Source organism: Hyperolius riggenbachi, chromosome 9 (assembly GCF_040937935.1).
Source record: "Hyperolius riggenbachi isolate aHypRig1 chromosome 9, aHypRig1.pri, whole genome shotgun sequence".
In the NCBI taxonomy this organism is placed as follows: Eukaryota; Metazoa; Chordata; class Amphibia; order Anura; family Hyperoliidae; genus Hyperolius; species Hyperolius riggenbachi.
In genome coordinates this window covers 228,691,512-228,717,419 of record NC_090654.1, presented here as the reverse complement: position 1 = coordinate 228,717,419, position 25,908 = coordinate 228,691,512, and the positions used below count along the sequence as shown (strand labels likewise).

At 41.8% G+C, this 25,908-nt stretch overlaps 1 protein-coding gene across 3 annotated transcripts in view; it reads right to left on the bottom strand.

Annotated features, from left to right (window-relative positions):
* Window positions 1-4,023: 4,023 nt before the first annotated feature.
* RGS6 (regulator of G protein signaling 6) overlaps window positions 4,024-25,908 on the bottom strand; it is a 531,053-nt gene continuing 509,168 nt past the window's right edge. For all 3 annotated transcript variants that reach the window (XM_068254099.1, XM_068254101.1, XM_068254100.1), the window contains one exon: window positions 4,024-5,313. In XM_068254099.1, the coding sequence (XP_068110200.1) occupies window positions 5,263-5,313 (51 nt within the window). In that variant the 3' untranslated portion in view covers window positions 4,024-5,262. The remainder of the gene's footprint in view (window positions 5,314-25,908) is intronic.

Here is a 25,908-nt window from a genome sequence, read left to right as displayed (position 1 = left end):
AAATTAACAAAATTTCCATTGACTCAGAACTGCTTTCATTTCACAGACCATCTCTAGTTGTGACTATAGGTCTTATGCACAAAAGGTTGGTAAATTAGCTATGCACAGGCAGCAAACCGCAATATTACCAGTGCTAACACCAGTGCAGCGCTGCCTGTTATATTATGGTACTTGCTATGGTAACATGCGTGTCGTTATGATAATTAGCTAAACGTCCTTTATCCTGGTAATGCACATGACACTAATAGGGTAACAGGTGGTGCTCACATGACCATACTACCTGTAAATTGCAGAACACTACCTGTAAAGGGCAAATTTACCAGCCTTTTGCGCATCAGACCTGACCTCCACTCGTCCTGCCCTGAGCTCCTGGGGGTCCAATCACTTTAAAGGACATTATCCCCGCACTTTGATTAGCCCAATAGGCTGCCTGTCACTTGACAGGAAACTTGACAGGCAGCCTATTGTTCAATCAAAGTGCATGGATAATGCCCTTTAAAGCAATTGGACCCACAAGGGCTCAGGGTAGGACGAGTGGAGCTCTTGTCATTGCTAATTAGCAGGCATAAGTTCGTATCGCTCGCTATGCGACTCTGATAAGGTGTGTTAACTCTGATAAGGCGTACAAACTCTGATAAGGCAAGCTATTTGTTATAGTGAACCAACCCCTTTGTTTCCAATTTTCCTGAGTTCAGGATCAAGAGCCTTTTTAAAATAAATAAATAATAAAAAAGGGAATCTGAAGTGAAAATAAACTTACTTACGAGATGATTTGTATGTGTAGTACAGCTAAGAAATAGAACATTAATAGCACAGATATGAGTCTCGTATTGTTTCCAGTACAGGAAGAGTAAAGAAACTTTAATTTCTAATTTAGTTTGAGAGCAATCTATTTTCTGAAGCACTTATGTCAACCTGTGTATCACTGTTTCTTCTACTCCGAGCACCTCTAATAGGCATGCCTTTAAGACTACGACCAGTACTGCAAAGTACTTAAAGATGCATACCTCTCTGTAGCTTGTGCTCTCCTCTTTCTTTTGATTTATGAATCGCCGTTCTACACCAAATAGTTTTCGTTCGATTTCAATTTAAAAATCGCCGCTGCCATCTTGGCTATGTTATAACTTCCGGGTCAATCCTGTCTTCTCTGATAGAGAAGTGCATCACTGAATGAAGCAGGAAGAGGAAGTGACACGCATGGCCATTGCAAGAGGCTCCTCCAGAGGGGTCATAGCACGACTTTTTTGGAAGTAGTCTGGCTTAAAGGTATGCCCATTAGAGGTGCTCGGAGTCCCTTTAAGGTTCTTCTGACAGGAAGTTCAAAGGATCATTAGCTTTGTTCTGTTTCATCAGTTCAAATACATAGTGTAGTTTGCAAACTGCAAATATTAGCGGATGATGCAATGTTTTAGAAAAACAGCTATATAACCCAAAATAAAAATATGAAACTATTTTCCTTGATACTAATGTTCTATTAATTATCCCTACTACACTTACAATTCATTACATCTTATCTTTTTTTTTCGCTTCAGTGCCACTATAAAGAGTACCTAAACTAAGAAGGATATGGATTTTTCCTTTTAAATTAATACCAGTTGCCTCACTCTCCTGCTGATCCTGTGATTCTACACAGCCCCCGAACAAGCATGCAGATCAGGTTCTCTGACTGAAGTCAGACTGGATTAGCCGCATGCTTGTTTCAGGTGTGTGATTCAGTCACCACTGCAGTCATAGAGATCAGCAGGACTGCCAGGCAACTGGTATTGTTTAAAAGGAAACACCCATATCCCTCTCAGTTTAGGTTCCCTTTAACCACTTAAGCCGAAGGGTTGAAATTTTTTTACATCCGAGCAACTTTCACCCCCCATTCATTTGCCAATAACTTTATCACTACTCATCACAATTAATTGATCTATATCTTGTTTTTTCCGCCACCAATTAGGCTTTCTGTGGGTGGTATATTTTGCTAAGAGCCACTTTACTGTAAATGCATTTTAACAGGAAGAATAAGAAAAAAATGGAAAAAATTCATTATTTCTCAGTTTTCAGCCATTATAGTTTTAAAATAATACATGCCTCCATAATTAAAACTCACGTATTGTATTTGCCCATATGCCCCGGGTATTTCACCGTTAAAATTATGTCCCTATCACAATGTATGGCGACAATATTTTATTTGGAAATAAAGGTGCATTTTTTCCATTTTGCGTCCATCACTGTTTAGAAGCCCATAATTTATTAAATCATATTGATATACTCCTTTGACATGAATATTTTAAAAGTTCAGACCCTTAGGTAACTATTTATGTTTTTGTTTTTTTTTTATTATTGTAATTTTTTTTTTTATTTAAACTTGTATGTGGGTATTTTTTGGTGTGGGAGGTAAACAGGTTTTTTTTTTAATATATTTATAGGTTTATTCTTAAAACTTTTTTTTTAGGTGTAATTTGCTATTTGGCCACAAGATGGCCAGAATCAAAAAGTCCTGGGAGCGATCGATCTCGCTCCCAGGCAGAAGAAAGGAGACCAGAGCTCAGAAAAGCCGCAGCGTCTGAAGAGACGCTGTCGGCTTTTCTTTGGGGGGGGGGTCCGATCAGCGAAAGGGATTTATAATCCCTTTCACTGATCGGTGGGCTAGCGGCCAGCAGCGGGGGCGCGCACGGAGTGCGCGCAGCCCAACTGGACGAGAAATCTCGTCCAGTTGGGCTTAAGTGGTTAAAGTGATCCTTAAAGAGACTCCGTAACAAAAATTGCATCCTGTTTTTTATCATCCTACAAGTTCCAAAAGCTATTCTAAGGTGTTCTGGCTTACTGCAGCACGTTTTACTATCACCATCTCTGTAATAAATCAACTTATCTCTCTCTTGTCAGACTTGTCAGGCCTGTGTCTGGAAGGCTGCCAAGTTCTTCAGTGTTGTGGTTCTGTGATGCATCTCCCCCCTCCAGGCCCCTCTCTGCACACTGCTGTGTGTTATTTAGATTAGTGCAGCTTCTCTCTGCTCTATTATCTTTTACAAGCTGGATAAATCCTCCTCTGAGCTGGCTGGGCTTTCACATACTGAGGAATTACATACAGGCAGAGCTGTCTGCACTCTGCAGGAAGAAACAGCCTGACACTTCAGTGGAAGATAGCTGCAGGGGAAAAGAAACACACAAATGATCTCTTGAGATTCAAAAGGAAGGGTGTATACAGCCTGCTTGTGTATGGATGTATTTTCTATGTGTAGACATGCTGTACATCAACCTACTTCCTGTTTTGGTGGCCATTTTGTTTGTTTATAAACAAACTTTTAAAAACTGTTTTTAACCACTTTTAATGCGGCGAGGAGCGGCGAAATTGTGACAGAGGGTAATAGGAGATGTCCCCTAACGCACTGGTATGTTTACTTTTGTGCGATTTTTACAATACAGATTCTCTTTAAGTCAAATTAAAAAAAATGAGTTTTACTCACCTGGGGCTTCCCTCAGCCCCCTGCAGCTGTCCGGTGCCCTCGCAGCATCGCTCCGATCCTCCTGTCCCCGCTGGCGGCTCCTTCCAGTTTCGGCGACAGCCGCCGACAGGCTGGGAACGTAAGTGATTCTTCGCGTTCCCAGCCACAATAGCGCCCTCTATGCTGTTATTGCGGCAAGAAGGTCGCAATAACAGCATAGAGGGCGCTATTGTGGCTGGGAACGCGAAGAATCACTCACGTTTCCAGCCTGTCGGCGGCTGTCGCCGAAACCGGAAGCAGCCGCCGGAGGGGACAGGAGGATCGGAGCGATGCTGCGAGGGCACCGGACAGCTGCAGGGGGCTGAGGGAAGCCCCTGGTGAGTAAAACTAATTTTTTTTATTTGACTTAAGTGTCCCTTTTAGTGGGCAGCTACTTCAAGTCTGACAGTGTTTGACTTGTATCTGTGGTAGGAACTGCTGAGACAAATGTATTTCTCCCTTTTTTTAGCATCAATGATTTCCAGTCCTCTGAACCGAGCAATTTGTAACAATAATCACAAGAACACTACCTGTATATTAAATCCCCAGATCATTTGTTTTCAAATTGTATTTTTACTACTGGATTTTTTTTCCTGGAAGGAACCCAGAATGCTACAGTAACCCACACAGCCATCAGCATTTAATAATGACAATGCCATCCTTTCAAATAAGGCTTATAACCATTTCTTTTTTTTTTTTTATACAGGTGACAAATTGATCATGTTTATTTTTTTTCTATTTTGTTTCCTCTAAGATTATACTAAGTATGATCTGTTATATCCAACTACGCTGGGAAATGTCTTGCACATTTACTAGCATATAACTAAATTGATTACCAATTTTTCTTTTTGTTTTTCTCTCTGAGTTTATCTCAGCTAATTATTGGCTGAAATGTGATATACAAAGTTGGAATGATTCTTCAGGAAGTCTGATTCTTCTGCAAAAAAAACCCCCTCAAGTTGCAAGCATGTGTCTGACCACCGCAGGTCGGCTATGGGGAAGAGAAAGTGACGTATACTGTGAACGAATGTGCAGATTTTACTTGAAATGCATGCAGTGGCAAAAAGAAAAGAAAAATATATAAAAGAGAAATCAACATGACTTGCTATATACGTTTTTTTCTCCATCGATCTTAAGTTTAACCTTGACTCGTAATGCTATCTTTGGAGCAGCATCATGCGCTTGGAAGGATAAGACTATGCAGAGCAAATGTTTTCAACTGTCTCTTTGACAGGGACACACACATAAAATAAAAGTCAGATGTCTGCAGTCCAGGACGCAGGAGAAACAGACTTGTTAACGTTTTAAGAATGAGCAGTTTTTGCTTTGTGTTGTGTTTTTTTTAGTTTTTGTTTTGAACTGACGCAAAAGGTAGTTTTCTTGGTAGTGATAATATCCATTGCAGCGAGATGCCGAGAAGAAGAGAGGTGGAAACTTCAACATCCATCTCGGTCTTGTTTACTGTTATTGCTGATTTAGTCTACAAACCATCTCCCTCGCTGACCCTCCCGTTACTGTGTTGCGGGGATACCAAATCTTAAACTAAACACACAAATGAAAAAAAAAAAAAAAGATACTTGGCAACTCAGGGTCATTAAAAAGCTGCTCAAGCAAAAATTGCTGAACTGAGGGACAAACAACATCAGAATTAGACTGGACAGTTTCCATTTCTTCATGTGTTTCTTTGCTTTCACAGTGACCCATTTTCTTGTCGAAACCGTTTTCTGGAGGGTGTTAGGTGCCTGGTGTCAGCGCCTCTCTTCTGGGTTGTCAGCGACTCTGTTCTGGGTTGTCAGGAGGATTGCATGAGGCCAGTGAGGCGTTTTGATGTCAATGACTTCCCCTGTGGAAGAAAGCAAAACAAGGGAAAATAAGGATGATTTAAATTCATGATTTTGGAGATTTTCATTCAAAGTTTAAAAAAACAAATAATAGAAAATGGATTAAATAGTACAGAGTTTAAAAAGATTAATGGAAAGATTCACCATAGAAAATTCTTAGCAGCCATTTAAATACCAAATTCAAAACTAACAAAAGTTTACTTGGCCCAGGTGCCAAAAATGTCTTGTGAGTTATGTCACCTTATTTATAGTAGCCCTCTTAAGCACCCAGCAAGCAAAAGAGTACTACAACCAGGACATGAAAAGTAATACTGAAGTAAGTCAATCAGGATCGAGTAATATTATGGAATTCACCTGCTTGTAATGTTTTGAAATGTTATCTTATAGATTAGGTGAAAGATAGTTGAAAAGAACCCTAGGCGGTTCATTTTGGGGTGGGGGGGGGGAGGGGTGGGCAGATGGGACACAGAGGCATGTTCTCTGCCTCATGACATTCCTCTAGGCTTCAGAATTCTACCAAATTTGCCTCATAGTATTATCCCAAATCTCCACCTGAGCATTTCATGTAGGAATGATCATCTTTGGCACCAGCTAAAAGTGCTTTGCAAGAGATGTAAGGTGCAGAATCAGCACATCTCTCTTGCAGAATACCTCCCATGCCAGAAAACCATTTGGGCTAGTTAGTATTGTTCAGGTAGCAGAGTTCCACAACCACAGGCTCAGTAGTCCACGTCAACACCAGCCTGCAAGGGGGATAAAAAGTGGTATAAAGAATTGGGGTAGGACATGTTTACTTTTTGGTGCTTCCAAATCCCTAGGAAGGGAGGTTGGAAAATATCTGGAAGCCAAAGTGAGGAGGAAATCTATATCCTTGATATGGATAAGGATGCTCTGAAAGGTGTGCCTCTACCCCAGTATTAAGCAGCCTCCCAGTAGGTAGGAGGACATTTGGGGAGGGCAGCCGCCGCTCCTAAATAAGGCGCCTGTAGGCACGTGCCTACAGTGCCTTATGGTAAATCCGGCCCTGTATACAGTGTTTTCATAAATTTGTATAATTTGTTTCAAAGAGCTCTACACTTAGGGCCTGATTCACAAAGCGGTGATAACTCCGTTATCACGCCTAAAAGACTTTAGGCGTGATAACCTTTGCACCGCTGAGTTAGCACCGATTTGTGCTCTTTATCGCGCGCAAAGTCCTGCGCGTAAAGTTTTACGTGCGCAATCGCGTAATTCCGCGCGCAGCGCCCATAGAGATTAATGGGCGCATCGCGCACACTGCACAGCGCGATTGCGCGCGTAAAACTTTGCACGCGGGAATTTCGCGCGAGTTTCATTGTATCACGCCTAAACTGAGTTTAGGCGTGATAAAGGGCTTTTCACAGGCGTGCAAACACTTTGCACCGCTTTGTGAATCAGGCCCCAAGTATTTTTTATTTTTTTTTTCAGATACAGCAGAGGTCTGGAAAACCTGAGATCTTCCAGAAAGGGGAAAAAAAGCACAGGCAAGAGCAGGAGCCCCTTATGGCGTAGTATGTTATGCAAATTGTATAATTAAGACCAATAAAAGTGGTACTGACAAACCAAGGTTGCGGAAAGGCAACCACGGTATATAAGCTTTGGGTGTGATGTATCCAATCAAACTTGCAGATGTATACATCTTGAAATGGTTAGGTTGCTCTCCAGAGAAAATGTAGTTCGGGTCACCCACCAAAGGGGGAGACAGTTCACGGCCTGAACTGATAACAACCCCCGTAGAGGTCAAAACGTAACTTGGAAGGGAGGTGCCCCAAAAAGTATAAAACACTTTAAAACAGTTTTAAAGGTAAGAGGAGCAACATGGAGGATCTTACAGCCACCATCCAGGATAGACAGGAGCAATTTTGGAGAACCTGGTTTGGCTGGTTTCAATTTCAGTAGACTCAGAGATATGTCTCTTATGTCCAGTTAAGCCTCTGCAGTTATGGGTGCTGCCCACCTGGCACGAACCCCTATCCTTAGAGAGCGTTTTTAGGGCCATCGGAACTGTCGCCATGGATCATATTTTCATCTCTTCTTTTTCTTCCTTCTCTGTTTTCTTATCCTTTTTCACTCTTACTCTATTTCTATTGGGGGCCATATTTTCATTTATTATTACGCTTCTGAAACAAAATGTACTGTTTAAGCAACTATGGCTTTTTATTCTCTCTGTGAATCGAGGGGATATCTAATGTACGGCCTCTTTTGTTCTCTATATGATCTTAAGTCTTTAATAGGTGCCTTGGTGTATCCCTATTGGGCCCAGGGACACCGTACAGACTTCCTTTTGCAACTGGTGGAGAACATGAGACCCTGACCTTGGTATACTCATGGACTTAGTTCTGTGACCCTATTTAGCATCCTTTATGGTGGCATTACTTATGCATTACTTTTTTTTCTATTTGTATGCATAAGGCAATGTGTGTATGCCAAATTTTTTTATATGTACCATTTGTATCATCTGCCTCATTTCTCTGTTTTCATATCTTTTTATTCTTGTAAAAAAGAAAAGAATCTAAAAAAAAAAAAAAAAAAAGGTAAGAGGAGCCTACCTCATCATGACACATAGTTTAGCGTAAAGTAGTTATTTAGTAAAACAAACAAACACCTGACCAAGTCTGGTCCTCCTCCCTCCCAAGTTTCTCAGATACAGATTATATGAAATATTGTAAATGAATGTTTGATTTACATAGCTTCACCTGCTGGTTTGACCAGCAATTTAGGTGGGCAAAAAGAAGTAGACAATTCTCTAAAATCATAGAAATCAAACCTCCTGACCAGTGGCTGATAATTAACTACTGGTTTAACTTCTAAGTTTCCTATCCAAAGTATATTTTACTGCCATGTAAGTAAATGGTGGCGTTCAAAAAAAAAAAAAAAAAGAGCATACATGTGTAATGCTTGATTTTCTAAATTACATTATCTTGATTAAAAAAATAGAAAATATTACAAAAAATATGTCACCATTTTTTACACAAACAGGACTACGAATCATTATACATTTGTTTGATGTTTATTTCCAGCTTTCATTCTGGAGGAAGCAAATGAAAATACACTCTACCATGGGCAAATTAATAATCTTACTCCACAGCAATTTGAAGAAATTACTCAACACCAAAAATCCATGTAATCTGTGAATGAAAGACAGAAAGAAGGGGATATATTTTCATTGCACACCAAATAGGCTTTTGGAATTTGTGCCACATATGCCCAATGACATTCATGAAATCCCCCATTGGCACTTGAGGCATAAGGCAAAGCACCTAGGCACGTTTGGGGAGTGAAGGAATGGGCAGAATCATAGATTACTCAACAAGGTTGGAGTTTAAACATATTTAGTTTAAAGTGTACCAGAGCTGAAAAAGGAAAAATATTTTATACATACCTGGGGCTTCCTCCAGCCCCAACCGCTCCGATCGCTCCCACCCCGCCCATCCTCCGCTGCCTGCAGCTTCGAGAACCGGGTCCCCGCATTTCTGTCAGTCGGAGCCAGTCTAACATAAGAGAAGTGCACTGTTTGCGTATCTCTCCAGCCGCCACTGGAGAGATATGTAGAGAGTGCACTTCTCCTGCGTAGCTGGCCGCGACTGACGTCAGTGATGAGATCCGGTTCCCGAAGCTGCGGGCAGTGGAGGACGGCGGCGTGGGAGCGATCGGAGCGGATGGGGCTAAAGGATGCCCCAGATATGTATAAAATCTTTTTCAGCTCCGAGTCCCTTTAACCTTGAAAATTAGACTTTAGGATAATTTTATGAATTTTTTCAAACAATGAAGTAGCATGGCTACATTTTTTAAGTATAAATTCACATATACTGTACATTAGTGTTTTATACAGTAGCCAGCAGCAGCTAGCATTTGGTATGCTGTTATTTTATAACAGTAACATTTATTGGGGATTCTCCAGGTATGCAACGCGTTTCACGGGCAAAGCTCTCGCTTCATCAGGCAATCAGAAAGGAGAAACACTGGGGGAAAAAAAAACAAAAGGAAAAATATGCCAGGGAACGCTTGATTTACAGAAATGACAGTAAACGCGAGACATCTCTGCACACATTATACATAAAAAATTATATATACAATATAAGCAGAAAACTCTCTTTTTTGGGGTGTTTTTACCATAAGCTGAATCATATGGATATGTAACATATCTGAATATACTAGAAATCATAAATGCAAATTGATATCACCTAGTATCACACAAACCAAATGCTAAATATCCTTGTATATACTGCTCTTTAAGAAATGGTCTTTAAGATATGGTCAACTCGATGGAAACCACTATATAAAGGTCTTAGTGCCAGACCACATAGAAAAACAAGTAAACACTAAATCAGGCAAGTAGTACCAACTCTGCTTCCAAAATACAAAGGAGTATGAAAAAGCACATGTATGTGAGGATATATGCAGAACGATTGCTTACCAGTAATAGGTCCAATTCTAGATCAAGTGCCTCTATAGGGGTCTGTGGTGGTGCCTCCGTGGTATATAACTCCCTATTGGCGCCAGACTAAGCTCTGAATGTGGGCGGAATTGTGTGCCGGGAGTGTCGCAATGACGACTTCTGGTTTTGCGGTAGGACGGGCAGCGCAATATGTTGTTTAGGACGCAACGCCCGGGTTATTGGTATGGGCGGATGCGGATGTAATGTCGCATCCGCTCTGACAGAGGTGTTATGGGCAGACGCATGCGCGGTGGATGTTAGAGGCTGCAGTCGCCATTTTGACTGGCGGCTGCAGTCCGTGATGTTAGAAGGGGCAAGATTGTTCTTATCCAGAATGCCCTACAGAGCTGTATTAAAAATATAAATCAATAAACAAAAAAAACAAAAATATATACAACTCATATGGATGATGTAACTAGTTTTTCTGTATAATGGTGCACATTGGATCAAAATTATGGTATTTGCTATCTGATGCTGCCATCTACTGGTGTTTTTGGAAATAACATGACTATTTCAAATCACTGTATGAGGAGAAGATAAGATTTTTTTCCCCCGTTGTTTTTTTTTTTTTTCCAGTGTTTCTCCTTTCTGATTGCCTGATGAAGCGGGAGCTTTGCCCGTGAAACGCGGTGCATACCTGGAGAATCCCCAATAAATGTTACTGTTATAAAATAACAGCGTATTGGCTGGTCTATTTTGTACCTGAGAGGTGTGTCCACCTACACCCCTCCTTTTAAGCGGATTTTAATTATTTTATACTTGTTGGCGCCTCTGTTTTTCTTGTTTTATTACTATACTGTCCACCCTGGGTGGAGGGGTGTTTTCCCCATTTTTCTATCTACAGAGAGCGACTTTTTAATGCCTGAGTGGGGTCAGGCTCCAATTGTCCCCACCTGCAGTTACAGTGGTTGCCTTTGCGGTAACCCAGACTTGTGAGTACATCTACTATTTACTTTAATTTCATCTCCATTTGATTACTGACATACTACACCATATTGGGCTCTCGGTCTCTTTGTTTTATTTGTCTTTTCGTAGCTAGCATTTGATTTACTTTTGCAGTTGATGTACCTTAAACATTCTTATCATTTGTAATATATTAAGATAGTCCTGGATATATATTAAAAAGAAGATCATTAGAGAATGTAAGCAATCTTACAAGACTGGTCAGAATCTAAAATTACCTTTTATAAGTTCAAGCCAGGTTTGCAAAATGACTTGTGCTCTCCAATTATGTCAAACCCTGGACAACTTTAGTAAATCGGTCCTTTTTTTTTGCTTTCACAGATTGTTTGCTTTCCACAGAGATGGTTGCAAATCGTTGCATTCAACTCTAAAGGCTCATACACAGGTCCAACTTTTCCAACCATCGTTTAAACTTGGTTCGTCGGATGATAAGATGGCCGTGTGGATGCCTACCTACACAACCAACTGTTTGCCAAATTCAACTTGCGGATCAGTTAAGACCACTATCCGGCAAACGACTTTCAAGTCAGTGCGTGTGTACAAATGACTTCTAGCCGCTTGACCAACTAATAGACGTGCAAACATATAGTCGTTTGATCCAGTCCATTCAGTCCATTGTCCATTAGCAAGTTGGTTAAACGACATGTAAATTAGTTTATTTTATCGTTGGTGAAATGACATGTAAATTAGTTTATCAGCCACATTGTTGTTCAGTGTGTACAGGACGTTTGAATGACTTGTTGTTTGCTCTTAAAGGGGCACTACAGCGAAAAAATGTAAAATTTAAAATATGTGCACACATATACAAATAAGAAGTACATTTTTTTCCTGAGTAAAATGAGCCATAAATTACTTTTCTCCTATGTTGCTGTCACTTACAGTAGATAATAGAAATCTGACAGAAGTGACAGGTTTTGGACTACTCCATCTCTTTATAGGGGATTCTCAGGAATATATTTACTTTCAAAAGCACTTAGTGAATAGCAGTTGCTCTGTCCAACTGCCAAAAAACTGTGTAGGGAGCAGGGAAGCTGGCCAGCATCATTGTTTAAAACCTTTTTAGGGAATATCTTTATAAAGAAAAAAAGCCTTGCTGAGAATCCCCTATGAAGAGATGGACTAGTCCAAAACCTGTCACTTCTGTCAGATTTCTACTACCTACTGTAAGTGACAGCAACATAGGAGAAAAGTAATTTATGGCTCATTATACTCTGGAAAAAATGTACTTCTTATTTATATATGGTTGCACATATTTTAAATTTGACAGTTTTTCGCTGCAGTGCCCCTTTAACATCCCTGGCAGTAAGCCCAACCTCAGGTCGGGCTATGCCGCGCAGGAGGATTTCTCAGGCCCTGCTGGGCCGATTTGCATAATTTTTTTTGGTACACGCAGTCAGCACTTTGCTAGCTGCATGTAAAAACCAAACGCCGCCGCTCCGCGTCGATTCACCGCTACCTGCGCCGCGCTGCCCCCCCCCCCCCCCCAGACCCCTTGCACAGCCTGGCCTATCAGCGGCAGGCAGCACTAAGCGGTGGATCGGGACTCCCGATGACGTCACGACGTTGATGACGTCGATGACGATCATCGCCATGGCGACGGGGAAGCCAAACAGGAAATCCCGTTCAGAACGTGATTTCCTGTTTGCGCTGATCGCCGGAGGCGAACGGAGGGGGTGGGGGGAGGCCGCGGCTATCATGTAGCTAGCGCTAGGCTAGCTACATGATTAAAAAAAGAAAAATTTTAAGTTCTGCGCTGCCCCCGTCGGTTTTAATAGACCGCCAGGGAGGTTAAAGTCATTCAAAAGACCAAATGACTATCAAGCATTAAGTTGGACGTGTGTACGCACCTAAGCCAAGAATATGCAAATACATAATCAGTATTTTTTGATGCTACAGTAATCTAATAAAAATGGAGTTACTGCCCATATAAACAATATTAATATATTAACTAATTACAATCACCACCTTTCCTTTCCTCAGAATTTTAACCATCAGTTCCGGACTACTGTCTAATAGTCCTATAATATGTAACAGTCAGTCAGATCAAAACATTTACTGAAAATATTTTCAACAGTAAAAATAATAGTTTGTTTCTGTAGCAAAAATGTTTGTTTTTTTTAGCACCTTCATGAATTATACAGTCAATGGTCAACTACAACACTAAAAAGTACTGGCAGGTTAAGTAGATGGAAGGTTTTTCTCAAACCCTACGTGAAGCAGGTGTGCAGCACAAAGTACATGTACCAAGTGAGGGACTTGGGGAAAAATGCATCAATATATTGCATATGTGAATGTACAGAAAATAAAGCTATTGCAATGCCTTTGCTCATCTGTAAACTGTTATTTTTTTCATTTAAAAGTTGCTGAATCAACAAAAATGTCCATACTTTCTGTTTTGACATGACAACAGTAATTTGTTACTGAAAATGTACTTCTTCCATTTTCAAAGGATAACCATTAGAAGTACAAACTGAAAGAAGCAATTTAAAGTACACTTTAACTGAGGGGAATATGGAGGCTGCCAGATTTATTTCCTTTTAAACAGTACCAGTTGCATGGCAGTCCTGCCAATCTCTTTGGCTTCAGTACGGTCTGAATCACACACCTGAAACCAGCATGTGGCGAACCTAGTCAGACTTCAGTTAGGAACATCTGATCTGCATGCTTGTTCAAGGTATATGGCTAAGGGTATTAGAGGCAGAGGTTCAGAAGAACAGCCAGGCAATCTGTATTATTTAAAAAAAAAAAATGTCAGCCTCCATGTCTCACTCATTTCAGATGTACTTTAACCACTTTGGGACCAGACGTCTCTAGCCCCTTAACCTCTTGAGGACCATGGTGTTAAACCCCCCTAGTGACCAGGCTAAGTTATGCTTAATTGGCCACTGCAGCTTTAAAGGGACTCCGAGCAGTGCAGAAACTATGGAAAGATGCATATCATTTTAAAGCTCTCTTTCTCCTCTTTCCAATGATATATAAATCGCCGCCATACGCCTTTTAGTTTTCGTTATTTTCGCGATTGAAATTGCTGCGGCCGCAATTTCGACCGCAAAAATAGAGAAAACTAAAAGGCGTAGGGCGACGATTTATGTGTCGTCAGAGAGAGGAGAAAGAGAGCTTTAAAATGATATCCATCTTTCCATAGTTATATTGTATTACACAGGGCAACTTTTTCTGCTGAATGGAGCTGCTGACTTTGAGAAAAAGTCGCCCTGCGTAATACAATGTAACTATGGAAAGATGGATATCATTTTAAAACTCTCTTTCTCCTCTTTCTGACGACACATACACTGCGGCCCTATGGCTTTTAGTTTTCTCTATTTTCGCGATCGAAATTGCGGCCACAGCAATTTCGATCGCGAAAATAGTGAAAATTAAAAGGCGTAGGGTGGCGGTTTATATATCATTGGAAAGAGGAGAAAGAGAGCTTTAAAATGATATGCATATTTGCATAGTTTTTGCACTGCTCGGAGTCCTTTTAAGACCAAGCTCCAGGGCCGTACAACTCTGCACTCTGCTTTAGCGATGTGAGAGCATTGTGAATGACGGGAACAGCGGATCCCTGGAATGCGGAATTTGAAATCTATGCCCTGGCAGGCTTAGGCGGACATAAACCGGGCGTAGATTTCAACTACGCTGGTCCAAAAGCAGTTAACTGCTAGCCACCATAAACGGATAATAGGAAGATAGTACTATGTTCAAGAGGCAGTTGGTGCAAAGATCAGCATCAAACCATCTTAGTAGCCTTACTAGTACAAGCATTGGATACAGAATTCATCAGGTTATTCAGAAAAGTGTTAGGGCCCGTTTCCACTATCGCGAATTCGCATGGGCAATACAAGTGGATGGGACTGTTTCCACTTGTCAGGATTTCTAAACGTTTTTCTGTGCAGAAAAAATCTGCATGGCAGAGCCATCAGAATTCGCATACCGCATACCGCTATGCGATTCGCATACAATCTATTTAGTAGGGAAATTCGCATGCGGTTTTGGTATGCGAATTTTCATGCGAATTCGCATACGAATTTGCTTAATAACTATGGAAAAGCACACAGGCACTGCCATGGTTAAATTTGCATACATAGTCATCCATGAGAATTCGCATGAAAATTCGCATACAACCGCATGCGAAATTCGCATCCGCATGCAAAAAAATTTCAGCAGCGATTTCCACTGCACAAGTGGAAATGGGCCCTTAAGGTATCTGACGGAAAGCTGTTGTTTTCAAAACTTTTAGCGTGAACCAGAGGAGGGTCAGGAATCTGTTGGATTTCCTAGAAGGCCATAATTATTAGTGTTGTTGTTCAGATTTAGGTCAATCCTATATTAGACCTGAATATGGCTTTTCGAATTCGAATCAGGTTGACCTTAAAAACAGCTCATTTGTAATTACATTGAAGTCAATAGGTGTTGATATTCATGGTTAAATGGATCCATTCCCATTTGCGTACAAAACAAACAGGTCCACTGATGATGCTAACATCTGTCTAGAGCACAGGTGTTGAACTCCAGTCCTCGAGGACCGAGGTCCTCACACATTTTTGGCACAGCTCACACTAATTGATAAGACTTAATCAGGATAGGTGTGATTTATCAGTTAGAACACATTTCACCATTTCTCAGTCCATCCTAAACACTGGCATCGAGGACTGGAGTTCAACACCTGTGGTCTAAAGCTCATCAGTGATGATATGGATACACCTGACTCATACGCCAGAATCCTCCTACTGGACTTCAGCTTGGCATTTAATACAATCTGCCCTCGCATCCTTCAGAACGACCTGATGGCACTTGAGGTCCACCTGACCCTACAACATCGGATCACTGACTTCCTGACCAACAAATCCCAAGTCATCAAGTTGGGTAAGATCTCCTCTCAACTAAGGTTAACCAACACAGGTGCCCCACAGGGCTGCATCCTGTCCCCGATCCTGTTTTCCCTCAACACCAATAACTGCAGATCCACAGCAGACTCGGTCAAGGTCATCCAGTTCGCTGACAACACCACCATCATTGGTCTTGTAACCAAGAATGAAAAATAGGCCTATCGTCAGCAGGTAGACAGCATTTGTCTATGGTGCAAGGAAAATAGGCTGGTCCTCAACACAACCAAAACCGTTGAGATGATCATAGACTTCAGGATGCATGCCCCCACCCCACCTCCAATCTTCATTGACGGTACTGAGGTTGAAAGTGTTTCCTGCAACCGTCTCCTAGGAACCCACCTCTCCAACGACCTGAGCTGGAAGGCCTACACTGCCACCACACAGAGGAAGGCCCACACTGCCACCACACAGAGGAAGGCCCAACAAAGACTTTTCTTCCTTCACCACCTGAGGAAGTCCGGGATGGCCCAGGAGCTTCTGTAAAACTTTTATACTACCACCATAGAATTTTTCATCTGCTCATCCATTCTGGTATGGTATGCTGGTTCCTCTAACGGGGACAGATACAAGCTACAGAGGGTCATCAGGTCAGCAGAGAAAATCATCGGGCAACCCCTCCGTCTTCTCGACCTCTTCTACAAATCCAGGCTGCGTTCTAGAGCACAGAGGATTGCAAATGACCCCTCACATCCGAGCCACCACTACTTTAACTGTCACCTATCTGGGAGGAGGCTTTGGGCCATCTCCACCAAGACAGCTAGGCATATGAACTCCTTCCCCTCCACTGTCAACCTCTTGAACTCTATACACTGGCTCCCCCTTAGGACTGTAGCTGGAGCAAATGCTCCCGATAGAACAATGGACCGGTACAGCTACTGCTTTTTGTGTTCCAGTCTAAAATGTCTCACTCCAGTGTCACACTTGCTTAAAGCTGCATTTATTACTGTATTGTCAATCATTTCTGTTATGGCTGTTCAGTTTTTATGGCTGTTTTAGTTTTTGTTTTGTCGTCACGGTTGCTGTCTTAACGATTATCCTGAGCTGTTTTTCTGTGCCAAACCCAATTCCGGGCACGACCCAGTCGTGCTTGGCGAATAAACCTGTTTCTGATTCTGATTAAATAACAAAGCATGCTACAATCGCCAAATTTGCTGGATATGAAAAAAGAAAAAAAGCAGTGGAAACAAAGGGAAAAAAAATCAGAAAGAGCTAGTACTTTTTGAGAAAATCTATTTTAACCACTTGCTTTATTGCGGATGCATTAACCAGCTTAGCGGTAGGGACGAGCTCAGCTTGTCCATGACCGCCGCGCTGGACTGCTCTGGCCCTGGTGGGCCGATTTTCATAATTTAAAAAAAAAAACACACGTGTTTATACCAATCGCTGCTGCTCGCCGCCGATGCACCGCTACCCGCAGCGTAACAGGGCCCCCCCCCAAGACCCAGTGCGCAGCCTAGCCTATCAGCGCCAGGCAGCGCTAAGGGGTGGATCGGGACTCCCTCCGACACCATGATGTGGATGATGTCGACGACGTCATCCCGATCATCGCCATTGCGATGGGGGAAGCCAAACAGGAAATCCCGTTCTGAATGGGATTTCCTGTTTGTCGGAAGGGGTGGGGGGATGCACAGCGGCTATCATGTAGCTAGCGCTAGGCTAGCTAGATGATTTAAAAAAAAAAATCACAAAAAATGTGCTGCGCCGCCGCCCTGGCCGTTCTAATAGAACGCCAGGGTGGTTAAAATGTCCTGTTTGCCTCTGTTCACTGCAAATCCAACCTCAGTATGAAGAATGATCATTGTTGCAAATCAGTAACAATGATCTTTCTCAGAAATGTTTGTAAATACAAGTGTTTTTCTCTCCCCCAGCTCATCTATCATCTCAGATTGCTGCAATCAGTGCTCTGAAGGAGAGAGACTGAGACTATACTGTGGTAGGCCTTTTTGTGCTTTTTCAATAAGTCTTGACTTATATTTGCCCTATTAACCCCTTATCCTCTTCCTCCTCAGCCATTTAGCCCTTTCATGCCACTCTAATCCCCTCTTTTAGTACTTTTCTGTACTTTTCCCCCTCTCTACCGGCCCCTATTTCTATATTTCTATTATTCTATTCATTCTTTCCTTCATTCATTCTGTCATTTAAAAAAAACAACAACCTCTTTCTCTTTCCATTATCCATCCATCCATCCATCCATCCATCCATATCTAAGACTTTGTTGGGTATGGCAAGGTGATGCTCTTCTCCAGTAGAGCTGGACCAACTCTGTTTCTAAGCGCTAAGATTCCCCAAGGCTGCCACCTCGCCACTTTAGGAGGGTTGCCGAATTCCACTGATTAGGACTGCCAGGTGCCATCGAAGGTAGCTCATTGGGCAAGACGGCTGCAGCCAGCAGCAGTGGTCAGAGGGAAGCCAGGCAAAGGCAGGTTGTGTGGCCACCAGTACCTTGCAGGCAGGAGGTACCAGTTGAGATTATTTGTGGCAACTGGTCATCCGCTAGCTTTGTAGCGCCTGACATTCTGCCTTTTATAGGGGCAAGCAGAATTTCAGTGCCCACTGAAAATTTTCAGCCTGTGAATTTTTACCAGCTATTCATCACTGATTTTTTGTTGCAGCACATAGTGTTTCAAATGAATGTATATGTGCAACAATTTTTAGTCCAATATCCCTTCTATTATCTGGCTTAAAATAGGAGGCAAACATCATGCCAAAAACCAGAGATCAGGGCCGGAGCTACCATAGGAAAAAATGGGCATTTGCTCCAGTGCCCCAGATCCTGTAGGGGCCCACAAGTTGTCCCTCCCCCATCTTAGCTGTTGCTCCTCAGGGACTCTGCAGAGTCTGTTAAGTTGGGAAGTGATTGGGGGAGGGTCAGCAGCCAGCTCAGGGGCCCAGGAGGGAGATTTGGCTGCAACAAAGGGCCTCTAATGACGCTTTTTGGTCAGGGGGTGTCTGTTGGGGGGCCCCCAAGCTAATTTTGCCCTAGGGCCCAATTGTTACTTGAACCGGCCCTGCCAGAGATGCGCATGTATTGGTCAAACAACCTGTTACACATCACACTCCTCCATCCAGCTACAATGAGCAGGCTGCAATTTTAAAGTGAACCTTTCGACGAGGGGAAAGAAAAGTTTTATACATACATGCCCCCTCCGTGCAGATCTCTCCCTCGCCACAGTCCAAAGCCTCCTAGATCCCCTGGTAGCAGCCCCGTTCTCCGTGGCCAGTAGACCGTACTCCGCATGCATGGCCCGGTTGCGTGCGCCCACCCCGGGAGCATTCTGCGCATGCCGGGAGCATTCTGCGCCTGTGCAGTACTACTGCGCAGACGCAGAACACTCCCAACTACGGGAGTGAGATGGGGAGCACGCTTGGTTGCATTGCAACTGCGCTGACTGGCCTGACTGGCCGCAGAGAACAGGGCTGCTACCAGGGTTCTAGGAGGCTTTGGACCGCGGTGAGGGATCCATCTGCGCAGAGGGGGCTGGAGGAAGCCCCATGTATCTATAAAACTTCTCTTTCCCTTAGTCTCAGGTACACTTTAACCACTTGAGGACCGCAGTGTTAAACCCCCCTAAAGACCAGCCTGTTTTTTCCCTAATTTGCCACTGCAGCTTAAAGGCCAAGCTGCTGGACCGCACAACACAGCACACGAGTGATCCCCCCCCCTTTTTTTCCCCCACCAACAGAGCTCTCTGTTGGTGGGGTCTGATTGCTCCACATTTGTTTTCTTTATTTTATATAAATATTTATTTCCTTTTTAAAAAAAATAAAAATAGCCCTTTTTTATTTCTTTTCCCCTGCTCCCTCCCTCCCTTCCACCGCCAGCCAATCAGCTGTCATAGGCTTCAGCCTATGACAGACGATCACTGTCCAGCCTATGGAGGGGACAGCCATTTCACACGGCTGTCCCCAGTACATCGCTGCTGCCGATTGCAGCGCTGTACATGTAAATAGACGGCGATTACGCCGTTTAACAGTCTCCCGCCGCTCGGAGACTGAAGGCGGGGTGGAGCTCCGCCCCCGAGAAGGAAAAATGCGATCTCCTTCAATAGCCGGCTCCAAGACCTGATGCCAATTGGCGTTAGGCGGTCCTGGGGCTGCCGCCGCGTCCACGCCCATTGGTGTGCGGCGGTCTTTAGGTAGTTAGGCTCTGTCAAAATTCCTCCATTTAGTGATAATGCCCAAAGCATACCTAAAGATGTCTATGACAGACTTTATAAGTTCAAGCCTCTACTTACTTACATGAGTTATCTCACTACAAAATGTAGCGAGGTCTATACCCAGAGCAAGATATTGTAGTGGATGACTCCCTACTGCCATTTCATAGCTGACAGGGGATTAAACAGAACATCCCAAGCAAGAGTGCAAAGTATAGGGTGAAATTTTACAAGCTATGTGAGAGTGGCGGTGGGTACATATACTGTAGATTTTTGCCATTTTTTGAAATTTGGACCCTGCTGCAAGGCAAGAGTGTAAGCCACAAGACTTATGATAAACTTTACTTTGCAGACCATCTTCCATCTTTTGACCATTGGCTTGCCTTGGCTTCTGACCTCGGCTTTTCTCCATCCTGCTAGACCTCCAATGGTGTTAAGGGTAGTGATATAGGCCTCACTTTAATTAATCTATTTACACATTTTGGGTATCATATTTGGTATCCTTTTAACTGTGGTGAGTTGTAGAATTCATTTTGTACATTTGCTGTACTTTAAAGCTTGGACTTCTGTCACATAAAAAATAGGTAGGGACAAACTCAAATTCAACATGAATAATATTGACAGCAAAACTACATAGTATATAGCAAGTAGTCTTTGCAACTGTTAACACCAACTGTTAACACACATTATGTGATACCTCACTGCATGCACCACATTATGCCAACAGATCTATTGCACCATATTACTAACACAACAATGTGTAAGTATCTTTACAATATAATCACATTGCATTAGAAATGTGATTATGTTGTCCAGTGCACTGCACTACTGTGAAATTAGCTGTATTAAACAAAAATACAAAAGCTCAACGAAGTTCAATAACCCACAGAAACCAATTTGCTGTGATCACTACAGATTGAATAGTTATGAGTAGCCTGACTGAGAATGGTTGTACTAGACCTTTTTCATATCTTTAGGATTGCATTTAACACATTTGGTGGACAGTGTTGGACAGATTTTAAAATTGGGAAGCAAACTTGTAAACAGAGAGACATAGCACAAAGCATTCCAACAAAGAGGCAATACGAAGGATAATGCAGTCACATACAGGTTCACAAAATTGCAAGCAACACCACATACTCGTGTTTTCTTCTGTGTTCACTTCATTTACAGTTTGTGTGCAAAAAATAAATAAATAAAACGAAAAGATGACCCTTCCAAGACTTACCACGCTGCGAGTGAACTTTTCTAAGGAGGTTCTACGCCCTTGCTCATTCTCACTCTTAAAAAAACAGAAAGGGTTTGGGAAAGAAAAATACAGGAAAAAATGCCTTCAACTTTTTAAAGTGTGTGTGTTTGCTATGCTTTCAAATGTTAGAAAAGCAAAAATATAAAAATGAATAAGTGCAAATGTTAAATTGCAGCATTACATGTGATTTGCACATTAGCTAAAGCAATGGATTTTTTTTTTATTTTATTGTTATTTTCAAAAAGTGGCATGGGTTCCTCTGACAATTCTTCCATCTTAATATTTTATGCATACTGATTACAGCCGATTTTATTTATATGTCTGTAGGCCTAGAACAATTGAATGTTTTTATAAAGCCTACTATTGCTTTACTGTTAAAATGCGATGTGCGGGGCCTAATTTTCATGGATCTCCACGAGTGATCCAGCAAACCTGGATTGGATTAGTGTAATAAAAAAATGTCTGATGTTATAAATATAGGATTTGCTACACTTATCTGAGTCATATCGGATTAGATTCAGGGTTGGCGAAAGATTTGTGAACTAAATGTGTGATTATAATTCTGTATTCCTATTTTCAGGACTAAGTCAATGAATATGTTCTGCTTTCAAATTTCAACATTTCAGTTGGACCTTTGTGTGGCACATGCTCAGCAATGGGGGTCACTGCATAAGTTCGGTAATGGAGGCAGTGCAGTCATAATTTGTCCCACTGCAGTTTATTTCTAATAAAGCACAATTTACCAGTATAATAATTTGCGCCCAACTGCTGTGTTCATCTAAAATATTGGTTTGCTGGAATTTTTTCTCTTCTTATTCTTCATTTCCCTGCAACTGACTGGGGGTTTTGAAATGGATGTAGGCTAAAGAAAATGTATGCCTTTTGTGAATAAGCTCCAGAGTATACTTTGCTAGATGAGGGTATAATAGGCCCTTATTCAATTCAATGTTTCTCCAAACTTTTCTCTAAAGTGATGTTTGAAAACCTTATCAATAAAATGCCCTTCATTCCACCAGCAAGCAAGAAAATTCTCAGCATAATGTTGCCAGTACTTTAACTACTTGTTGGTACTTTTTCAATTACAGAGTGCTGAAAAGTTATTTTAAAGATAAGATGACAAATTATCTCCTAGGAGAAAATGTAGGAGAAAATGTGAGTTGAATAAGGCCCATTATGTGGTGGTAGGGATATTAACATTAAAATCAAATTTATCTGCAGTTAAACAAATGCTAGCTTTCAAGATAGCCTACAAAATAATATGATAATATTGCCTATTACATTATTTAAAATAATATCATTATAACACTTTAGAAATGAGCAGATCAGTACATGAATCTTGCAAATCTAGTAAATTCTGTGAATCTGAAGGTAGCAACATATGACAAGAGATATGGAGTAATGTTAGATGCAGGTGCTGGTGACACTCACCTATCAACATGATGCATGAAAAAAGACTGTAATGTGAGCAGGGCATGTACCCTCTTACCCTGAAATTAGACCTACCCTGAGAGTAAGCCCTAGCTGGAATTTTGAGCATGCTTGAAATATAAGCCCTACCCCGAAAATGAGCCCTGGTGGAAGTTAAAGAGGAGGTAGAGGAAGCCAGGAAGTGAGGACACAGTGGTGCAGTGGCAATCGGGCACTGATCCTGTCATCTCAGCACACAGCAAGGTTATCAGCTGTGTGCAGAGATGACAGGGCAGGTGCATGATCAGTACAGTAGCATACCTTGAAAAACAGTAACAGAACAGCACAAAGGAATAGGTAATGTTCTGCCGAGAGACACTTCCTGATAGAAATATAAGGCATCCCCTGAAAAAAGGGGCCCAGGCACATCTTTTGGAGCAAAAATTAATATAAGACACTGTCTTCTTTTTGGTTAAACATGGTATATGTGGGAGTTGTATAATATATGTGAGGTTTGGCAATGAGGGGGAAGGACCAGATCAAGTGGGAAGTGTTTAATATTAGTGCTGTCCAGGGCGAGTGGGGGATTTTTACTGTGTGAGACCTAGGGCCTGTAGGGAATGTATAGTGCGAGTGAGAATTGCAGGAGGTTGATGCCAGCATTAAAGCGGAATATAACCTTGCATTTCAACTTTGCTCTAAAACATTATTTACAGTATATTATATGCAACCAGCATTTTTTTTTTTACTAGACCAGCATTGGAAGGGTTACACAGGGCTTTAAAGTCCCTGGAGATTTTTGCAGACGCATCCGAACTTGAGTTAGATACTTTTTGTTTACACAAATGTATCTAAGTGTTTATTGTGACTCATCTCTCTCACTGAGGAGTTGGAGGACAGCCAAAGAGTGTGTAACATTTCTAAATATATACATATAACTAAATAGAATGTAACTATCTGAACGTCTGCACGAACTTAAAACCTCTGTGTTTAACCCTTCCAATGCTGGTCTAGTAAAAAAAAATGCTTTTTGCATATAATATGCTGTAAATAATGTTTTAGAGCAAAGTTGAAATGCAGGGTTATATTCCGCTTTAATGTTATTTTAGTGTACAGGGTAAGGTTACAATTGATGTTATTGTAGGCTTTTGCCAAGGGGATGATTCACTAAGACAAATGGCATGCTTTATCAAAGTTAACATGCCTTATCAAAGTTAACATGCCTTGTCAGAGTAGCATAGCAAACTTATGCCTGCTAATTGGCAATGATTAGAGCTCCACTTGTTCTGTCCTGAGCCCCTGCAGGATCGTAGCACTCCATATGCTACTCTGATAAGGTGTGTTAACTTTGATAAGGCATGCTATTTGTCTTAGTGAATCAAGCCCTAAGTGTTAAAGTTAGAGCCTGACAGTAGAAGGATAGTTGCTTACTGGGGAGTGGGTAGGGAACATAAAATATGGAAGGCCATTGATTTGTAGTTAGACCTTTGGTATAATGTATGAGCACTGAAAAGCTCCAGAGAAAAAATGCAAAGCAGGGCTAATGCTGGTTGAAATACTTGAGAGTATTGGGGGCATGACTACAGAGGGGCAGGGGATCTGTTGGTAGCACGTGGCTATAGGAGAGGATTATTATGGGGACATATCTATACTGGAGGAGTATGGTGGCTCATGGCTATCCTAGTGGGATTATTTGGGGTATGCCTGCCTTATTTTGTTATCTTAGAGGCATGCTGCCTGAGTTGTTTTGGAGAGCATGATGTGTTATGTGGGGGAGAGGTGCTGCTGTCTAACTTATTTTGGAGATACGCTGCTTAAAGGACTACTATCGATTGAAACAACTTTTTTTTTTAATACTCTATATTAGTGTACACATTACCACTAGTGCTAGGGGCACTTTATTTATTCACCCAGGTCTCTCTCTCGCTATCCCTGCTTAAAAATTCATTTCTCACACAGCTCATAGTAGTTTGGGTCACCCTGAGCTGCTTGGTTACTCTGTCACACAGCTCACAAATATATTTCACTGTGTCACTCACAGCATGCAGGAGACATGAGGAGAAATAGGCTGATCTGAGGTGGTAACAGGTAACTAAATGAGCTGTAATATTGCTGGAATATAACAAGCTATAACACTAGTCTGTGTTTACACTCAGACTGGCTGCCTGCTTGAGGTGATTTACTCCAGGCTGCATCCACTTTACAAGCTGCTGAGAGGGGCAGACCACTGTCTACAATTAGCATTATTAGTATCTTTATCAGTCAAGAGAAGCAAAGATAATAAACACACATTGCTAGAATCTTTAACCCCTTACCAACATATCAATAAGATTCTTTCAGCAAGGTGATAATTAAACTATAAACTGAGGAGTTGATAGCAACTCCCCTGTGCAGAGACACGGTCTAGCCCTCTGGGAGCTCAGTATTAGATACATTTTGTATCCAACACTGACGCCAAAACTGACGGAGGATTTTACAGCTGAGAGGAACAGCTGTGTGAGGAATCAAATTGCTCCTAGTACTTGTCCTAATGTGTGCTACAACATACAGCATTTAAAAATAAATGCATACATCGATAGTATTCCTTTAATTGTGTTATTAAAGGGATATGCTGCCTATGTTATTTGGTGGTCTAGCAGCCACATTTAAGTAATTTGGGGCACATGATACCTATTTATGTTATTTGGAGGACATGCTGCCTAATTGTGTTTTTGAGAGATATACTGCTTATTGATGTTAGCTGAAGGGCATGTTGTCTATTTGGGTTATTTGGGGGACATGCCAACCAATAATATTATCTAAAATGGGGCCCCCATTTTGATTTGCCCAGGGCCCTATTTTACTTAAAACCAACTATACTTGTCTTAACTACTTCTGTGTCCTCTTGCTTCATTGGCTGCAATGTTGGCCATTGTGTCTATCCATCACACAGTTGCTGGGAGTGTGACACCATATTGTATATGACAGCATTGTCATGACTATGGATGGAGGCTGGAATGACAGTTGTAACCGCAAGGATGTATAAGCAGCCAGAACAGGTAACTAGATAACAACATTACTCTTGAGGCAGGGGTCACACTTGTCTTTCAGTTTCTACACTTTTCAGAAAACTGAAAGACAAATGTGACCTCTACCTTACAACAGCTAATGTAATTTATAGAGAAAACTGACAAATTGCGCAAGATGTCAGTTTTTTTTCTGCATGCGAAACCTGCATTAAAGTGTGACCTAGCTCATTGATTAACATGAGTTCTCAGTTGAAGTCAGTTTTTCTGTACAGAAAACGCGTACGAAAGCCGGTAAGTGTGACCCCTGTTTTGGTCCACACCTGACAGTGCTTAGATCATGAACCACATAGACAGCCCAAGTCCAGCCAAAATTTCTCAGCACCTTCTCTCACGTACATATGCTTTAGCACAGCGATTATACAGTATATCCCTCATAACTGGAAAATGATCATAAGAATTGATCATATCTCCAGA